The sequence below is a fragment of the Haemorhous mexicanus genome, chromosome 6 (assembly GCF_027477595.1).
Source record: "Haemorhous mexicanus isolate bHaeMex1 chromosome 6, bHaeMex1.pri, whole genome shotgun sequence".
NCBI lineage: Eukaryota > Metazoa > Chordata > Aves > Passeriformes > Fringillidae > Haemorhous > Haemorhous mexicanus.
Genome location: NC_082346.1, coordinates 44,285,591 through 44,305,674, shown reverse-complemented (window position 1 = coordinate 44,305,674; position 20,084 = coordinate 44,285,591). Strand labels below are relative to the sequence as shown.

The 20,084-nt window shown below is 43.4% G+C and overlaps 1 protein-coding gene across 5 annotated transcripts in view; it reads right to left on the bottom strand.

Annotated features, from left to right (window-relative positions):
- The window catches only part of ADCK1 (aarF domain containing kinase 1), a 73,706-nt gene that overhangs the window by 39,941 nt on the left and 13,681 nt on the right, over positions 1–20,084 (bottom strand). For 4 of the 5 annotated variants that reach the window (XM_059850072.1, XM_059850074.1, XM_059850071.1 and 1 more), the window contains one exon: positions 3,483–3,686. The exons of the other annotated variant lie outside the window; for it this stretch is intronic. In XM_059850072.1, coding sequence (XP_059706055.1) covers positions 3,483–3,686 — 204 coding nt within the window. The remainder of the gene's footprint in view (positions 1–3,482; positions 3,687–20,084) is intronic. 5 annotated transcript variants of the gene reach the window in all.

Below are 20,084 nucleotides of genomic sequence, written 5' to 3'. Positions count from 1 at the left end.
CTGTATCCCACAGCCACATGACAGTCATTTTCAACAAAACTACCAGATGGAGGAAATGTCCCTAATCCCAGTGCTGTCAAAATTTCTTCTACTTTTCTAGTTTCTAAGCACAAAGATTTTGTGCTTTTAAGGTGCACCCAACTCTGAAAGTTTTATTTTTCAGAGATCCTCATCAGTCTTTCTCCCTAAATGCGTGGAGTTCACATCTTACCAGAAGTTGCCTGACTCTGCTCTGCATGCACTTCCTTGAGTTAGAGCACTGAGCTGAACCAGCTGTCTGTCCCTCTGTCATTAATAGTTCTGCAGAGAAAGAACATATTCAGCTTGCTTTCATTTTCCACGCTTGACACCTTTTCACTTACAGAATCTTGTTCAAGCAAGGAAGATAAAAATAGAGGTAAGAGAGACTCTTTCATTCATATCTCAACACCCATTCTTATCAACACAGCTTTTCCCAACTGCTCCAAGAAATACACCCAGAACAAGCCCACCTTGCACTGTCTCCACTGTCTCCCCAAAAGATTCTTGCTCTGTGATCTCACTGGTGATTGTTTCCAGGAGTTATTGTAAAGAATTCTCTGCACAGTCTCTCCCACTGCTACTACTTGTGTTACCCTGTGAATTCCACCCCACCCACCTCAACTTCTTGCATATAACACTCCAGAGAATTCACCTCCCACCATCACTCATCCAAACCACTGTGGCTGAGATTAAAAAGCCAGCATTTGCTCACTACTGATTATTTTTATCCCAATGATCCATGATAGATACACAAACTGGCCCTGGACTCAAAACAGGGTTGGACAGGACAACCCACTAGTCAGCATATAGGATGCTTCTGCTTCTGTGTAAAATCAACACATGCCATTCACCTTTACATCAGAGCAGCTCCCAGTCCCCAGCCACGACACTGGCCTAAAATGGGAGACCCCCATCAGCAGGGTATCAAGTAGGTTTGTGTGGAGACAACAAAGTCATGGTGAACTGCCATAAATCCACCTCACAAATGCTCTGTCTTTCCTCAAATATCTGTCCCATTGGCATGGTCTCCATTTAAGCCAGTTTTCCCACAAAAGATTTGTCAAACACTCAAGCCTGTGATAAGATTCACAGGAATAGGTCACATCAGAAGGCAGTCCATTTCTAATTGACTGAAAATATAATGCTTCTGTACATGAAATTGGCTTTTTTTGATCTTCCTGCCCGTTTGCAAGTTCCTGCCCAATTTGTTAGCTTGTCACATTCCTCCCTAGGTATCTCTGTATTTCCAGTTATTCTTTGTCCCATTTGTTCTGCACTGATCCAAGCTGTATGTAATTACCTCTTGCCTACACTTAAGATTCGTCTGAAGAGCCCTGCTCTTGGGCCTGACGGGAGAACTGGAAGTCTTACCACTGAATTTGAGAGCAGCAGGACTAGGTCCAGGCACTCTGAGAAGGTTCCCTCATCGCCATTTTCTCTTCTATTTGAATTCATCTGCAAGTTTTCAGGTGTAATGCTGGCCCCAGGAGAGAAAGTTTCAGGATCCGTCTCTGCACTCTTCTCTGCCCTGATACTCCACCTTGCTGCTCCGCTACCTATACTTCAGATAAGTATATAATATTTAAAATATACTGATGATCTAGCTAGATTGGAATTAAATTTGTTCTTGAAGCAACCCTATTAAACCCTCTAGGCTCCAGCCATGACAGCTTTGGTGCATTAGGTTCCTAAATCCTGTCTGGTTTTAAATATCTTGATTTGGTACTTTGTAACTATTGATACGGGCATTTACATCAGCTTTTAATACTGCCCAGTTTTACAAGGTTCTTTATTTTTATACAGGTTCTCTTCATTTATCTCTTTTATCATTGCTCTCTTTCCCTTGTAACCATTTCCTCTCCATCACATTCTTACCATTTCTACCTTTTTTACCCTCCCTCCCCTGTAACTTCAAAATTAAATATTGCCCAGCACTGCCCATGTAAAAGAAGTGAATGCTATGAGGTAAGGTTGCTGGGAAGACTACATTCGAGCAGCTTCACTGGGAATCAATGAGGCACAGAGCATTCCTCTAGCTCCCAAGAAGCACAAAGAAATCAGGGATTATCAGTGGCAGCTGAACACACACTTGAGAGAAAAGGTCCCACCTTCAAGCACCAACTACAGCCTTTAAGAGACACCACACAAACTGAGCCAGAGGTGCCTAGTGTTGTAATTTAATGTGGCTTAACTTTGGGGTGGCTTTCCACAGCTCCTGTAGAAGGGAGATTGCCACATGGAAGCCCAGAGAGGCAGAGGCCTGCAGGGAGCAGCCAGCCTGCTCTGCTCCGCTCCAGCTATCCACTGAGCTATGAAACACAGCTGGTACCAGCCTAGCTACAAGGATGGAATGCTGATAGAGGCAGCATGTTGCAGACTGGGGGCTGACATTAACCCTGCCATTGAACTGTAGGAAAATATTAACGGTCATTCCTGGCTAGACAATATGTAGACCCTTAAACTACACAGGGGCAGACTCAACCCATTCAAATCTGCCCATAATATACCCTCCAGGTGCAAATACTTCACTTACCTCATGTTTCCCCCACACCTCCTTACCACACAGTCAGACAGGCAAGAACAACAAAAACAGCCCCAAAAACATCTATATATGAGAAACAACAGATGTACATACCGCTTCCCTTCTTCAATCTTCTGTCTTCCTTCCCCCCACTTACACACACTTTCCCTACCATCACCTCTGCACACTGTTGCCTCCTGCTTCCCTCCTTACCATGTCTGTTGTGATCCTTGAAATGCCTCTCCTCAACCTGGGCTACAGTGTGAGGGGACATGTCATAAAGAGCAAGATGCAAAGTAGCAGAACACCCTCTGTAATTTACCGTGGTTACTTCCCTTATATCTAATGAACACAGTCACTTACCTACTGATCTCAGTGCTGTGGGCTGCTGAGGGTTAATGATGGCACTGACTCCTGAGCTACTGCGTTACCTGACTGCAGCACTGAAAGTGATTTATGCCATTATTTTCTTTGGGGGTTAATTAGGGGCTCGAGAAAGTAAAGGGCTGTCAGTGCTAGCTGGAATTGGTCTAGTGCAGGCAGGGGAGAGCAGTCATCTCTCACAGATCTCTGCCAATACATCTTTGTCCTGAACATCAATACCTCCAGCTCCCACTCCTCAGTGTGGCAGACAGCGCTCCATCCTGACCTCCAGCAACCCTGTTCATCTTGGCATACAGAGTACACTGCTCTGTTGAGTCCTGCCATTTCCATCTGGCACCTTTCACACCCTGATTCCTCTGTTATCTTCTCCCCACCAAAGCCTGCCAATAATGCCCATTAATGGACAGCGAAAACTCACAGGGCCTTCACCCAAAAGCAACAAAGAGGTATCTCCCCTTGGTATCTCTTATAGCTGAGAAACAGCAGTTTTCCTTCTTCTAGCTGTTCAGGGCTTGCTAAGGCCTGAGAAGCCAACACAAGCTATGGCTGCTCCTACCTCTTTGCCCAGATCCTCACGGATAACTTGCTCAATCTCCTGCCTGGTGCTCTGCGGGGCCTGGCTATGCAGCACCTTGAGGGTGCGGGTGTACTCCTCAGGTAGGAGGTAGTCCAGCGCTCCCAGGTGCTGTCCCACCTTGATGAAGGTGCCTCGGTTGGAGCAGCACAGCTCCCGGAGGCGCTCAGCAGAGCGCAGGTGCACCTGTGAAGAGACCAGAACATCAGTCAAGCCCTTTTGCTGTCTGTTACATGCACATGTCCACATACATATCTTTTTTTGACCAGTATTTAAACAGACCAAGGATTTCCTTTCTTGATTCTGGGCATCATCATCTAAGATATTAGTTCATTATTAGGACTCTGGCTGGATTTAAAGGGTCTGAACCAAACCAGGACAAGATGCTCCAGAATATAAAGGGCTCCGACACTTGTTCGTATAGGCACCATGATCAGTAACAGCACATTAGTTTTTGGCCCATCCTTGCACAGAATAAAATGTCTGGCCATAGAGCAGCACTGATTTGTCACTGATTCTGCACTATGGATGCACAGTTTGGAAACTCCTTGTCAAAAGACAAAAATCACGACCTCAACCATTATGTTAGACTCTTAGCATGAGTGCAGTGAATCAAAATGAGAAGAAAGCCACAGGTACCATCCCAGAGACTTCCAAGGACTCAGAAGAGTCTGTTATAAAATCAAAATTAAAGATCTCTCCTTGGCAGGGAGGAGGACAGTATACAGGCAGTCCATCTTCCTCACCTCGCTTTTACACGCACAAGGGGAATTACAGCCCTCCAGGTCCAGTCAGGTCTTGGGTCTTACTGCTTACATTGCCAAAAAAGTCTGCAATGACAGTCATTTGAGCAACTAAGTGTTAGAAGACTTGCCACCTGTGCTCACAGTGGCCAAATTCAACTACCAAATGACAAAACCCATTGCCAACCACTTGCCTGGTCTGTATTTCAGCTCTTTCAGTTCATTTTGCTCCTCAAGAATATACCAGCCACCACATCCTTCAGTGACAATGATTTATTCTCCCTTTATTACTGTCACTAGAAAAGCCTCCTGCCAAGGACACAGCTATATTGAATAATACTTAATGAACTTCATATAAGTTTACCCTGATACATTAATAAAACCTACGCAGATCAACAACAAAAAATAACTGTGCAACCATCTCCTGTTAACGCCTGACACCAATCTGCATGAAGTCTCCTCATTCCTCTGGTTTCTTTGTCAGATATCATTGAAGGTCAAATCCTATGTCTACAGCCCTCATCTGCACAAGATCCTGTGGTGATGGACTCCAGCAAATGCCTTGAAATACGTGACAAAAGGAAACAATTCCACAAACATTCATGAACACTACATACACCCACACCATTCGGTAGCTATCTTTGCTCTCTGTGCAAAGCAGTGCCATATCACATCATGGGACAGGCTGATTGTCTCGCATTTGGGAATGTGTCAGGGGCAGACTGAGTGCTGAGTTGTAAGTGCATGAAACACAGGCCTAGGGGAGTGTGAGGAGAAAGCCTAATGTGCAAGTCTTGCCCTCAGTGTGAGACACAACAGTTGGATGCACATGTGCTCACACACACGCACGTTTTCCTAAGTGGGCACATACAGGCAAGTGCAACTCATGTAGGTGGGTGAGCTTCCCCCAGCATACTGCCAGCTCAGAAACACTCCCACATGTATAGGCTGCAAATAACACCCATGAGTATGCCTCAAGTCTCCCACATCATTCTCCTGCATTTTATACAACAGCTTTGAAGCTCCTGCTGTAAAAAGCCTCTGCTCTGGCTCTTTCCCTGCTCTCCTTCCCTCTGCAGAGCAAGGACAAAAGGAGGCCAAAAGGGAACAAGGAAAGGAAGCTGTAACAGAAGATGAGAGAGCAAGAAAACCAGGGTAGGAGTAATGGGACAGAAGTGAAAGGGAGAGAGGGAGCCAGTGCAGCTGGGTTGTTTGTCACAGCACCGGGAGTGAAGCCCATCACAGAGAAACAGCTTTTTTGCAGCTCCAGTAGTCATCCTCTACCCACTGCCTCCAGCTGTGGAGAAGAACCCCTGCCAGCAGTGAAGGAAAGTGGTGGCCAACAGCACAACTCAAGGTGTTGGGCAGCCATAGCCAAAGGCACTGGCCGGAAACAAGGGCAAGGCTCTTTACAGATATGTTCCAAGAAACCCAGAACTGAGCTCCCAGCACTGAGCTCAGGCCAGCACAGGGTCCTGCCATCTCCCACGCACAGCAGGAACCTCTCAAATGATTCCAGGCTGCAGCATGACTCAGGGCAGAGCAGCAGCAACCCAGGGCTGTAGTGCAGTGCTGGGTGTCAGGACAAGCAGCCAGTTCAGGGTAGCTGAGGTGCTGGCTCCAGTGCATTACCCACACCACATGGATTCCCAAGGGAGATGGAAAAAACAGGCTGGAAAACTCATGTAGCTAAAAATGCAAGTGCTTGTAGACACACTTGCATACAGGGTGTATCTTCACATCTGGGTCACTGCTGGGAAGGAGGTGGCAATAGCTCCTCTTTCCTCTAGCACAAGGTGAGAGGAAATTTTTGCCCTCACAAATCTATCCACACTGTTGAGAAGCTGGTTGGCCTCATGAATGCAATGCGTCCTGGACAAGATGATCCTTACAGAGGACTCTAGGAACAAAACAGAACAAAACCCCCTGCAAAGCATCCTCCACAATGCTCTCACAACTGGCTTGGCTTAAACTCCTAAGAGATAGATGCCCTGGCTGGCTGGACCAGGGAATTCCAGCCCCTGCACTTCTAGAGAGACAAGATTACGAAGCAGCTTGTCTCAGAAGAAGTAAATCTGTGTCCCTACATCTTACAAAACTCCAGTCTGCATTAGAGGCAGAAGTATTCTGAGTATGAAGCAGGACTGTGAATGCAGCTTCCAAGGACTCTATTCTTATCAACCATATCAGGTTTTTTAGCAGAAAACTTTCTTAATGATCTCTCTTATTTTCTTGGATCTCCCCAAGATAAGTCACAGTTCAGATGCAGCACTTATTCCTCTGACAGACTACATTCCCTTAATCATAGACAAAGTAAGATCATCACATTCTTACTATGGTTTCCAGTAGTGGTAGCCCATGTTTGTTTCACCTTGAAGAAAAAGCAAGGTAAATGGAAGTCCCCAGAATGGCTCAGAACTTTTCTTCAAGATACTGCTCTTTGTTGCCCAATAAATACTTTGAAGACTGTTTTTATCAGAGGCAAGAGCTGGAAACAATACCTAGTTTTACACAGATGTACTTGTATGCATCATGCCTGGGAGCACACTACAAAGAAAGGAAGCATTTAATGTACCAAGGAATATCAAGAATAAGCTTCTGTCAGAAAGGCCCTCATATCACAAATGCTGTCTGTATACACAGGTATTTCCCCAGTCCATGTGGGCATCTCTTTCTGTCTTAAATCCCTTCTTCAAATTTCAGCAGGACAAATTCTACATTGGCCCACATGGCTACCAGACTCCTCTGCTTTACCTACACCCTGCTTAGACTAGGATTAACACTGATTATTAAAACTGTGAAAGTAACAACTCTTAGGTATAGAGAAGAGGCAACTCTGGGATGAAACACATACTCAGCAAGCAGAGCTGCAAAGGGATATATTTTAATTTATGCTTAATGTACAAGCAGACCTGGCTTCTCAAGTAATCTGGTTGCTTTTGAAGGAACCTTTACTCACACAGACTACTGGCGAAGAACTGCTCATCACAACATCAAATGTACAAATGTAATGAACTTGCAGGTGTTAATCTAGCTTTAAAAATAAAGGAATTAATTTAGAAGAAAATAAATACTCAGACTAAAATCTACCAGTGAGAACTTCAGTATTTGATATCTGGTGACAGACCTGATGGCAAAGTGCTCAGAAAGGCCACTGAAGACAGTAAAGTGGTGGAAGCAACTACTCATATGAAATACCCCAGAAAAGATATCCCACCTGTGCAGTGCATACTCTTAGCTAGCAAAATGTAAAATGAGCATTAGGAAAGCAGAGAGAACAGCCTGCCCATCACTGCTTACAATGAAGATACACTCTCCACGACAGTATTTCAAGTAAGGTGTCTCCAGAAAACACATGAAAAACTTCACTCACATAAAAATTAGAGATTAATTCAAAAATTAGATGAGATGCTAATGACCATAATAAAGGGAAATCTCATATTAAAACTGTTAACTTGCAGAGGACTGAAAGGGAATAAGTGTTGCCCCGTTTTTAAGAAAAATCTAGATAAATCTGGGAAACTATAGTCCTTCAAGCCTTAATTCTACATCAACTAAATTACTTGATACAATAATTACAGAGAGTTCTAAAAATCATCCAGCTAGATGTGATATGACTGACAAAAAGCCAACAGGGATTTTGAGGGGGGAAAAAAAAAAAAATCTTTCTTCACCAGTCCACCGAAATACGGTGGGCTTGTTAATACAATAGCCAATAGAAAAGAGGTATTTACTGGGACTTTCAATAAATATCCTCACAAAGAATGAAAGGAAAACTCAGTAATTATTGGAGATACAAGAACATCATTTGCTCATTTTATCCCATTTCCAGCTCAGAAACCCAGCACTATAGACAGCAGCAATGGAAGACACTCCAATTAGGAGAAGGCTGCAACATTTAGTGCTTTTTCACCACAGCTTCATTTCAACCTGCTCTGAGCATTTTTAAATGAGATAACCCTGCAGAAGCCTTGTCCGTCTTAGGATCTGCATTCATTGTTACTTCCTAGGAGGATGAACTAGCACTAGAAACAGAGAAACATGATGAAATGGGGAAGAAGTCCATGTAATGCACAGAAAGCAGGAGCTCTCTCCTATAAAAGGATTGACCTGCATTACTGTCAAAAACAAACAGCAAAGTGTCCCATTATGCCTGTTCTTACACCAAAGTTTAATTTTTCTGCCAGTGATCTGGCAAAGGAGAGAATAGTGCAGTGACAAAAATCCCATGAGATGTAAGAGATATTATTCACCACTGTGGAAACATCAGCCCTGCCAAGTCCCTACCAAAGGCAGGTGAAAAATCAATACACCGAGAGATCTCACCCTCAGCATAGACGGCTGCAAGGTTACACATATTGGGAGGTGCAGTCTGTCCTCCCTGCACACGCTGCTGGGCTTTCAACTCACGGGAACCATCCAGCACTTGGATCACATTCTTGTGGATGGCTCAGCCTGCTCAAGGCTGTGAGTGAGTCAGGGGAAAAAAAAACAGCTGTTTGACTGTGATAAAAAAGATTAAAATGTTTAAAATATAAAAACACTATTGTAAAAATTGAATGCACAACCCCACCCTGGATTCTAGACATCCTATCACAAAAAAGGGGTAGATAAATAAAAAATGACAGAGAAAGACAAGGGAAATAAGACCATGTCATATAAAAAAGTCTATTAAAAAAGAGATCTGAAATGTTAGGAAACTGTTTAGATTACAGAGAGTTGATGCATAAGAGAGAAAAGTTGTATGCAATAATGAAAAAAACCCCTCCCATTCCTATTTCCAACTCTCATAAACCCACAAATAGGGCATTCCACAAAACAACAACCATCTTTAAGTTGTTTTCGTTTTTTTTACATCCCATTTTGGACAATACAGCATTAACCAGTGGCACTCACTGTCAGAGGCAGAGAAGCCAAGAGCTTAATGGAATTCAGAAAGGCTTTAGATATTTATGATAAAACAACTATACCTGATTTTATATGGAGCTTTTCATCTCTATAAGTGCTTTTACAAAGCTCTTTACAAAACTCAGGACCGCTATTCTCCATTTTACAGGCTCATAAGAATATTACAGCTATAAAATGTCTAAAGGGTTTTAAACACTATTGCTCAAGGCCTCAAGATAAAAATTACCCTACTGTCTGGCCACAATGAGAGAATGCAAAAAGGGTGCATTATTAAAACCTTTAGAGAGCCTATTTTGTATATACAGCTCCCAAATTCTGGTTAAATCTTCTGTTGAGGTCAACCTGTTTCCAAGAGTCCTCCACTAAATTACCTGTCATTCAAAGGACTTGTGACATTGGTGATGAACTCTTGCTTTCCTTCCACAGAACAACAGAACTGCTGCTCATGGTCTTTCCTATTAAGCCTTTGGGATCCTGGGAAGAAACTTGTGGCACACAGTGGGTGGAAGCACCCCAAGCACATATGCCATCAGCCATCCTGGACAAGAACACTCTTCCAGAAATGCAGTAGGAGACTGGACTGTAAGAGCCAGGCTGTCCTTTAGACTCCCTACAGAAGGAAAAAAGGATGTCATTACCTCTGTGGTGGGTATCTCCAAAACACAGTTGGGTAGGGAGAAAAGACATGTCAGAGAATATAGGAAAGAAATGTGGTCATAGTTCTTTTCTCTTCCACCCCCTGTAATGACAGGGACATATGCACAGGACTAGTAAAACTGTAGAAACAGCTTTAGATTACCAAGGACAGCACAAACCAGAGAAAAATGAAAATATGTCCACCTCAATTTAACACAGTGAGAAACAAATCAGTGGCCACACCAAAAGATCTGTAAAAGATGCCTAGGGAGGATACAGCTACTGGTGATGTGAATAGGGTACTTGGGTGCTTTAAAAACAGCAATACAAAACATAGAACCCATTTCAGTGACAGTGTAGTTCTGTCTAAGGGGCTGATATCTCCTTTTTCCACTAATCTGAATAAGCATACAGTAAATATAAACTACTACAGCCTTCACTGACACTAGCATCCTGGTAATCAAACTGACTGGCAGCAAGGATGCTGCAGGAAGACACACAACTCTAAATAGAATTGTTATCGCCTGCTTTTTGTACTATCTTTCCTACTTATCTTTTATCAAAGCTCATTCCTAGGCACACTAGATATTTGCCATTCAAATGCTTCCTTATACCAACACTAACTGGTCATACTGCTGATGATGGATAGATCTATGCCTTTGGAATTGGAATAAGTCCTGGCACAATGTACCTCACTACATAGTAATTTGTTATTTGTGTGAGTTATGTTTAACTTAGTAAGATCCTTCAGAAATTCAGGCACAATAGTTGGTTGCCAGTGGGACAGAAAGGAAGTGAGAAAGCAAGCTTAATAGTTTGGAAAGGATTTAGGATGGAGATGATCCCCCTGACTAAAGTGGTAACTTCTTAGCTTCTCAGTCTCATAAACACAGAAACAAGGAGTCACACAACTAGCAGGATGGCCAGTAAACTCACTACTAATGGAATATAGACAGTAGGACTACAGACAGCTAAAATCTAATGTTGATGTTGTGATCTTGTATCAGTAGAGTGACAGGTAGCTGAAATTAAAGCAAACACATTTCATAATTCATGCAAAACTTCCCTGGAGATCATAATGGACTCTTCCAAACCTAGGCCAACCCATTTTACACTGAACAGATATGCAAGCTCACACCTTCTGAGCCATCAGGACTCTGAATTTCCACATACAAGTGCATGCAAGTGTTGACACCCCACCTGTGCCACATATACTCCCAAGCCTTCCAGCTAAAACCCCTATTCACAATTTGGTTCATACAGGTGACTGAAGGCTGGCCTAGCAACAAACCATTAGTATGAGAGGCACTTGGTTCAGAAAACATTTTTACACTATACTGAGGTCCACCTCTTTGGCCAGTCACTCCCCAAGCTGCTCTGGAGAGTGGAAAGCAGAGTTTCTCAACTGCAGGGCACAGCACCAGCAGTCACCTTGCTGAACCCTGCCCTTGCTGGCTGGTGCAGGCACAACCAACACCAATCGCCTGCTTGTGTTCCATCTTCATTTTACTCCAAGCTCGGTCATTTGTGCTCTGATTATCTCTCATTACTGACGACCTTGCTGTAATGAGTTTTAATCTGCCTCGTATTAATTAGAAACATTTTCATTAGCCAGCTCAATTTTAGGTAAATAGCTAATAGAAGCAAGTGAGCTGCAATTAGTTATCTGTGGGGCAGTTCAGGATAAAAATCTGAAGAGAGCAGCTGTTTCCCCTCTAGACACCCCTGTGACATAATGCACTGTTCTGTGTAAGTCTCCTGAGCCAGGAAAAGGGAAGGGCTGGTCAGAGACAAAGGGAAAACAACATGCTAAAATAACAGTGCTGTAGAACTTCTGTGCCTATAGTAGGAATCTGAGCATCGAGTTCCCTACACCCACAGACTTCACCTCCAGTAAACAAGGTTCTGCTCTTGAGGCTGTTTTACTCTGTGACTGTTCAAGAGGTCCTTCATACAGGCTCACTTGCGGGGCACATACATTATCGTAAACGGTTACTTACACATGAGAATAAGGTCAGAGCAGACTTGCCCAAGACAGAAGGTTCAGACCCATGTATACACAAACATATAGTACTTGCAAAGACAGCAGGTTCATAGAAGTGCATTCAGTGCCTTATTGTCCTAATAGCTGATATACAAATACATCTGTCCTGTGCTTCATTGCAGAGGACCTAAGGAAGATAGAAGGTAATTCAACAGCATGTCTGCAGAAGGCACGGAGACATTCACAGAAGCCACAATGAAATGAGGCACATGTCTTGATCCATTGATCACAGCCTGCAGCTCCACGGAGGCAGGTGAAATGATTATAAATTTGACACAGCACCTCTCAAAATCTGGCGAACAAAATTAATTCACTTCAGCTTGGATCAAATCATGTGGGATGCTAGTGAAAACTGTAAATGACACCATGCTATTTAGCGTTGTGTTTAGCTGTGGGGGGCTCTCACACCATCCCATCAGTCCTAGGCAGCCCTGTTTCATTTGCTGTTTTCAGTTGCTGTAAGCAACAGTATCAACTAAGATGTGAACTACACTCGGAAGCATCCCCTAAACAGGAGCTGCTGACAAACCCTGCAGAAAGCACACACTATTGACGGAATAGCAAGAGATGATGTTGTGCAGTAAAAATCGCCTGAAGGGAGAACACTCCCCAAACAGCTATTTCTGTGTAAGAAGACTGTGTAAAGGCAGTAGCATGGGAAGTGAGGGCTGGTCTTGGAGCATGGGTAGGGGGAAGAGCTCAACCAAGGCCACAGTAGCAATTAGCTGTCACTCAAACTCACACGGATTTGGCTACACTTTCAAAGCTAAGTGAAGAATCCTAGCAGCAGGATCCAAGATGGAGATCTGACAGCCTCTTCCCTGAGTTCCCACACTCCATCCTGCAATAAAATAGAGCTGGAAAAGTCATGAACTCCACAGGAAGCCGCAACAAGCAGAAGACAAACTGAAACACACACTGAAAGATAAGTTTTATGAGGAAGGATGGCTCAAGCGCCATTGAGAAAGCTCAGCTAAGTCTCTGTAGTTCAGCTGAGGGTCCAGACAGGGTAGCTTCAGAGTCTGCTCTCCTACTGTGGGTGTGCAGAAAAGTAGGAAGCATAGAGGCAGCTGCTGCAGCTGGAGGGGAGAAATCATCACATCCACTTTGTCAACGCTGAAGAATCTGGGCTGGCATTTTTCTCTTCCCAGCAGTCGAATCCCACCCTACCAGCTGCACGTCACAGCTGACCTCCAGTCAGGACCTATCTGAGTCAATGCCAGGCAATTAAATCGTGCAACAGCAGCTTCTCCCTCTTGTACATATGTAAGTTCTCTCCTGGCAGGTCACTCAAAAGCCAGGGGAGCAGAGCAAGCCTGCTCCCTCTCTTACAGCCATGCAGACATACCAGCATTCACCTTGGTGAAAGACCCTGGAAAGAAGGGTTTTTATTGCAGTGGCTCTAAAGAGAATACAGCCCCTTACCAAAATGACAGAGGCAGATTCCTTCCCCCTTCTTTAATCTGAGAAGCTCTGACCTGTAAAGCACAGACCTCTTCCCACAGGAACAGGATGCCTGAAGAGGAAAGAGACAGTAACACATGAAATATCTACAAGTGATTAAATTGGATTGATGAGGAAGTCAGGAAAGATAACAACCATGGGATTGCACTGTCAATTCCAAAAATCTGCAGTGACTGTCATAGCACCACATTCAACAGAGAAAGTGTCTGCAGTGGCTGCAGTAAGTCATCACCAATGGCAAAGTGTGGTTCTACATGGAAAAAAGTGCCTATGTTAAAAAAAAAAACAACACAAGGAATGTCCCTTTGTTACTCAGCAGGTCTGTTCCCTTCTGGGTATCCGTCAGAGTTGCTGACTTCAGTGAAAAAAAATATGTATAAATAACTCCAGCTTTTTCTTCTAGTTGACACCACACAGCTCCACACCAAGAAAGGCAAAGGCAGCTGCTGTCTATTTGCATCCCATCAATGTCACCAGTATGGGAGACTGAGCTGGTGTCTCTTCTGATTCATGCACAATAGACTTGTTAAACTGCAATTAGAAGGTCCAACCCTTTCCTGCAACCAGTCTTGTGCTTTTTCACTGAAAACAATAGGTTTCTGCAGGTGTCAGTAGAAGCAGAATTTAGCTTATGTGGGTACCAGTGAAAGCAGCATTTGGTCCACTGAATCCTTTTGGCTGCTAGGAACACAAGGAAGATAGGGCACCTATATTGACTATGAGAAGAGTGCCACTGCAATATAGCATGAGACAGCAATTTCATGCAGTAAAACACAAATATCTGACATGGCACCAAACTGAGGTAAACAAAAGAAAAGCCCAGGTGAGGCCACACATTACCCAGAGTAGATTACTTTTGCTCCCACAAAAAGCAGAAGGAATTACCTCCACCAGTACCAGAGGCAATTGCCTTTACTACAGCTGGTATCACAATGAACAATATTGTCCATGCCTCCCCTGCACTTGGCTGTGGCTCACCAAAGTTGTGAAGAGCATAAAGCTGAGATCATCTTTTATATAAACTAGAAATTCAACATTTCTCCATCAACAGACTAGTCAAAGATAGCCAATGTCTAACCTTGGCTAGAAGGCAAACAGTAAACTCAAGAGAAAAGATACTGGTGCAAAACCTGACAGAATGACAATACTGACAAAGATCCTCCAAAGAATCAGATCTTCCTGGCCAAGTACAATCACTGTACATGTTCCCAAAGACCACATTTGCATGGCAAAAAAAAAGGACGTTAAAGAATTTGCACAACACAAGATGGACAGGAAGCGAAGAAATTAAAGCACTTGCTAATAATCCAAAACTAATACTATCTATGACTTCTAGCCTCAAATATTTAATATTAAAGCATTTACATACTCCACACAGAGATCCCATAAGAATGAAGTTACAGTGAAACTGAGAGTTTAAGTCAGCAGGTAGGAGAAAATAGAAAGTGACATAAACATGGTCTTGGTTCAGTTTCTGGAAAAGAATGGAGCTCCCCTGCTCTTCAATAAGGAGATCATGGCATGAATTGAGGCTGTGCATTGATTACCTCTGAAGATTTTCTCCTTTTCTGGACAGAGTGCTGCAGGGACAAACACTTGGCTGGAGATGGTAAGAGGGGACTCAGTTTCAACTACAGAGATCCTTTGATCAGTAGTTGCAATGACAACTTGAGGGAGACATCAAGGCAAAGCTGAGAACATGAACAGAACTCATCCAGGAGCTTCTTTAAATGTACATGATTTCTATTTTGAAGTCAATAATTGGCTCCCTCTTAATGGTTTGCTCATCAGCACCTGGCATCCACTAGCACCCCATAGTAGCCAGTCAGCCACGAGACTGCCTGGCTACCTCTTTGAAGGCACAATTACCAAGTCTACATGGATTGCTGTCCAAATTATTCATGCACTGTGTGAGCTTTTAAAGACAGCAGTGTGAAATACAGGTATTTCAAAGTCTTCCTCATCTGAGCTTTCACAGAATGGTTCAGTCACAGGGAGGCAAGGTGCCACAGTCCCCTCTACTACAGGAAAGCAGACATGTTTGGGCCACATCACAACAGCTCCCAGAGCGTATACCATAAGAATAAATTGGAGCACATAGTCTGGAACTTCCTGAGGGACACAAGCATACTGGCCACTTGGAATTTAACCAGCACATCAGTTTGGCCTCCCTGACACAGAAAACCCCTAGTGGCAATAAAGCAGTCCAGATAATGACTTTGTGTCTTGTTCTAAAATCCATAAAATTCACAAGTCCAGTGTTCTTCACTTCAAGCCTTCATGATGCTGCTCAACCATGACCCAGACAGAAGGCGTTGGTCCAATACCAACCATGAAGACCTCCCCTCCATATGGCAATGCCCCCACCCTAGATCATTTTGGCACATAATGTTGGGAAACCAAAAAGCTCAATAAAAGCAAGCTTGGAAACCCATTCTACACTCTAGTCCTAGTATTTCAAATCTCCCATCTCCAAGAAAAAAATCTGTTGGCTTACAGAGACACATGTGTTTCAAGCAGTTATATAGGAGCTGTTAGATTTTACTACTCAGTTGCCTGAAAGAAAAAAAAAAAAATCCCCTCTGTTGGCCTATTAATCTGTCATAACAAGATTCTTCATAATTAGTTTGTCCCTAACAGTTGCTTTGTAATGGTAGCAAGAGAATATTTCAGGAATGGCAATTACCTCTGGTGTCAAAATGATGAGAAAAACAAATGTTCAACTATCAACAAAATGCAGTGCCTTTTCCACTCCCACCTAATGGTGGGTGACAGCACTGCACATCAGAATTACAGTGTGGGTAATTACTAGGCACGTTGCTATTGAGAATTTACTTCCCCTCTTGAGAAGAAATTCGTTAAGCAATGCAGGTGGAAGGAGAGGCATCTGTCACTGGGATGGGGGTTCTGTGGGTAAATGGTCGTATCAATACATTGCTTCTTTAATTTACTACACATATGTCCAACAATTATAAGCAGTGAACACTATTTAAAGGAACTTTCCTATATTAGATACCCATACATCCCACCATTTCAAAGATTTTGCAGAAGGACAGAGCTTGACCTCTTTATTGTTACTTTATTTAAATGCAGTATCCTTCAAACAAAATTCACATGGTCTGCATTAGTTGCTTCACTCCATCCATACAAATAGGAAATACAGTGGGTTTTTAGGCTCTTTGTAAAGAGAAGAGTTCCTTGGGCAGTGAGCTCACTGGATTTCAGCATATTGTGAAACTTGACATCCTACTGTCTCTGGAGTGAGATTCACAAGAATGAAACTAAGGCATACACACTGTGGAGCTCATCTTCTCAGATGAGGACCAAGTTGTACCAAAGCCAGGAATCCTACTCCAGAGAGGGACTGGGAAGGGGAAAGCTGCTGGTTTGGCTGCCATTGACACAAGTGTGCAAAGCCACAGACTGGGAGAGCTGTCCTGCCTGGGTTCGGAAATGTATCCTCCCAGCACTTGGGTCTCAGTTCTCAGAAAATTAGGATTGTGGCAAATCTTCCCCACATGAGTTACCAAGGAATGCAAGGCCAGGTGGGTTAAGCCTATAACCAATCTGCCACCAGGGCAGAGGCCAGGGAGGTGGCAGCCAGGGCTGAGGCATAACTAGGAAGAGGTAAGGGCAGAGCTGGAGCAGGCAAGAAGCTGGTTCAGGCCTGGTACAGGATGGCAGCAGAAGTGAACAGAGGGCTCAGCTGTGTAGGGCCAGTGTGGGAAGCTGCATGCATTCAGATGGGGATACACCAGGAGAGATACATGCACAAAGCTGCTTCTGTGTGCATTTTGCTCAGTATTTAACCACATTACTAAACACTTGTTAACCCTAAAATCAAAACATAGGTTTAAAAGAATCAAACATCACCTTCACTTCTGGTACAAATTCAGTCCACTTTGGGAAGACTGGAAGTCAAGGAAGTTGCAGAGATATAACCCTGCCAGTCAGGGCAGCAGGAGCTGGTATTGCTCTTGGGAGCCCATCAGATTACAGTCACCTCTTGTCTTCAAGCACACAGTCCTGAACTAGCACCAGCTCAGTCTGAAGAAAGTGGAGTTCCAGCTAGCAGCCTTGCTGTTTCTCAATCCCCATCACTCAGGATTTCAATTTAACATTCCCAGCCAAGGATCACCATTCTGTATATTGGCATGGAGTAACTCCCAATTCAGACTGACACAGCAAAACCTCAGCTTACTACAAGAAATAGAAGCAGGGATGTTGTCCTGGAGAGGAAGAAGAGAGAACAGCCAATACCAGGGCCTTGCAGAGATGAAAAAGCTCCTGCTGAGCTCTGAAAATGCCTGGCTGTGTTGCCTGACTGTGAATGCAAAAGAAAGGGCCCAAGGGAGAAAAGCTTATCTTCCCTACTTCTCTTCACACAACAGTCCTACGATAAACAAAACCTGCTGCCCTTCAGCAGTTCTGTAAAAAACAACTTGTGTTCAGAAAAGCCCTACAATAACAAACAGACTGCACAGTTACAGAGTTCACAGGCAACTCAAAATGAGTACATTTTCAAACAAAGACTGCACAGGCAGTAAAGACATTTTAAGAGATGGAGCTTTTTTTGAAAAGCAATTCTGCTAGTGACCTTTTCAGTGAATTTACCTCTAAATTCAGCAAAACTATCAACATAGTAAATGGATTCAGGCTTGGCAGGAGGCATTTCATAAAATACTGGGCAGTTTCATATATGTGCAAGCTCACATGCAAATTCTTTGTTAAAGTGGAGTTCGGAACAGAGCGGAGGTTTTATAAAGACAACCCTCGTTTATCTGCTGGCTGTAGTCCTCTTCCATGTCACATTGGCTCAGTACACTGACAAAAACAAGTTGTTACTGGTGTCAGACCTGCCAAAATGATGCTACTGCAGAGGAAGGAGCAGCAAGCTGCTCTGAATGGTGCACCATCAGCAGAACTTGCAGCCACTGAGACAGAACTCTCAAGCCAAAAAAGATACAAGTAAACAAAAAACCCAACAAAAATAAAGACACCCCAAGCCAGTTCCACAGGACCAAAAGTAAGCTTAACTAGTGTAGCAGTGAATGTGATTACCATCTTGGATTAACTCTTCCAAAACCATCTTTGAACCTTTGACTCTGTTTAAAAAAATGGCTACTTTATTATAAGGACTCCCACCTGAACAAACAGCCACAGGTCTACAGGCAAGCAGATGAGCCTGTCCAGATGTACAAAAATGCACATTTCTAGGTGGGGCACCTGAACACTAGTAAATAAAGCAAAGAGTAGCTTTAAAACCTGACATTGAACAATATTTTTCGGCTTACTCCTAGAACTAAATCATTAACCACTCTAGTTCAAGAGAAAGATAGCTTCCTTTTTTCCTAGCCCACAGGCATTCCTCAGGCCTGACAAGAGTCCTGCCTGGCCCTGGGACACCAGATGGAAGAGTACAGCAGTTCCTTTCAGAGACACCCTTCCCTCAAGTATGCAAACAGTGTAGCCCCCACATATGTTAAAAGGATTTGCCTGGAACTTACAAAGATGGCTCCCACATTACAAACAAATCCAGAGAAGTGTTTGCATGACACCACCCACCACAGCAATTCCCTCACCACTGACTTAACTAGCTAAACGAAATCACTTTCTTGACAGGTAAGGTAATTGTGAGCTGCCCTCCAGCACATTCTTTTATCCGATCCACTTTGGGGAGAATGTGATAAGGTCACTGCTTTAGCAGAGCAAATCTACAATATTTAGTCCTGCTCTGAAATTCCAACCTGGACTGATACATGAAATATCCTCTGCATGCCACCTGTTCTCTTCACCCCTGATTTTATATCTAATTTTTACTCCTAATTTGAAGTCTTTCAAGATAGTGTTTCACTGCAAGCTAACTATAAGAACCTCAGAAAAGGGACCAGAATCCGCAAGATGGGTCTTGCTAAGGACTCACAGGGCAAACAAAACAACACTTAGAAGTCCACTTTGACATTGCAAGTACACATCTCTATTCCCAAACGAAACTTTTAGGTATCTATTTTTCCTAGCCTCAGATAAGATTTTTTTTACTCTCAAGCCAGCTGTCTTCATGTTCTTGGAATAGATAAGTACTGGCTACCTGTCAGCTCTACTGATTTTACAGGTGGCCTCCAACAACCATATGGGCCATTCCTTTTAAAGTTGGACTCAATGATCTCTGTGGGTCCCTTCCAACTCAGAATATTCTGTTTCTGTGTTCCGTGAACCATATAAACTGGCCAGTAGTTCAAGGCCACACAATCCTTCATTAAGAAAACATCCCTAATCAGGGCCTGATCCAACATCAATGGGATCAGTGTTAAGTGACTTACAGTGGAAGCCTAAGTAATTTCTGCTTTTTTTCTCCTTCCCTCTTTACACAGACCTCTAAGAAATCCCATGTTTGCACATATTTGCACCACTCATATCAAGTGTGAAAATCTAGGCAAATCAAATATGACCACGAGCTCTTCAGATAAAATACCAACTCTTGCCATACCTCTTGACTTTGCACTGCTGAGTGTTCATTTCACACTGGGACCCAAGGCTCAGTCAAACACTAAATAAAACCTGATTATTTCTTCACTTTTCATTTTTTCCTTTTATAATGTTTCTAATGATGCAAGCTCCTCGCAGCCTACATCCTCCTAGGGCTTCCTAATGGTTTCCCCACTCTACCAGATGAGATGTTCTCCAGATACTACTCTGGCTCCTATGTACCTCTCCACCAGCTCTAAAGAAGCAATGTGATGACATCCTCAGGGATTCATCTGAAAAGTGATAGCCCCACCTGGAGGAGAG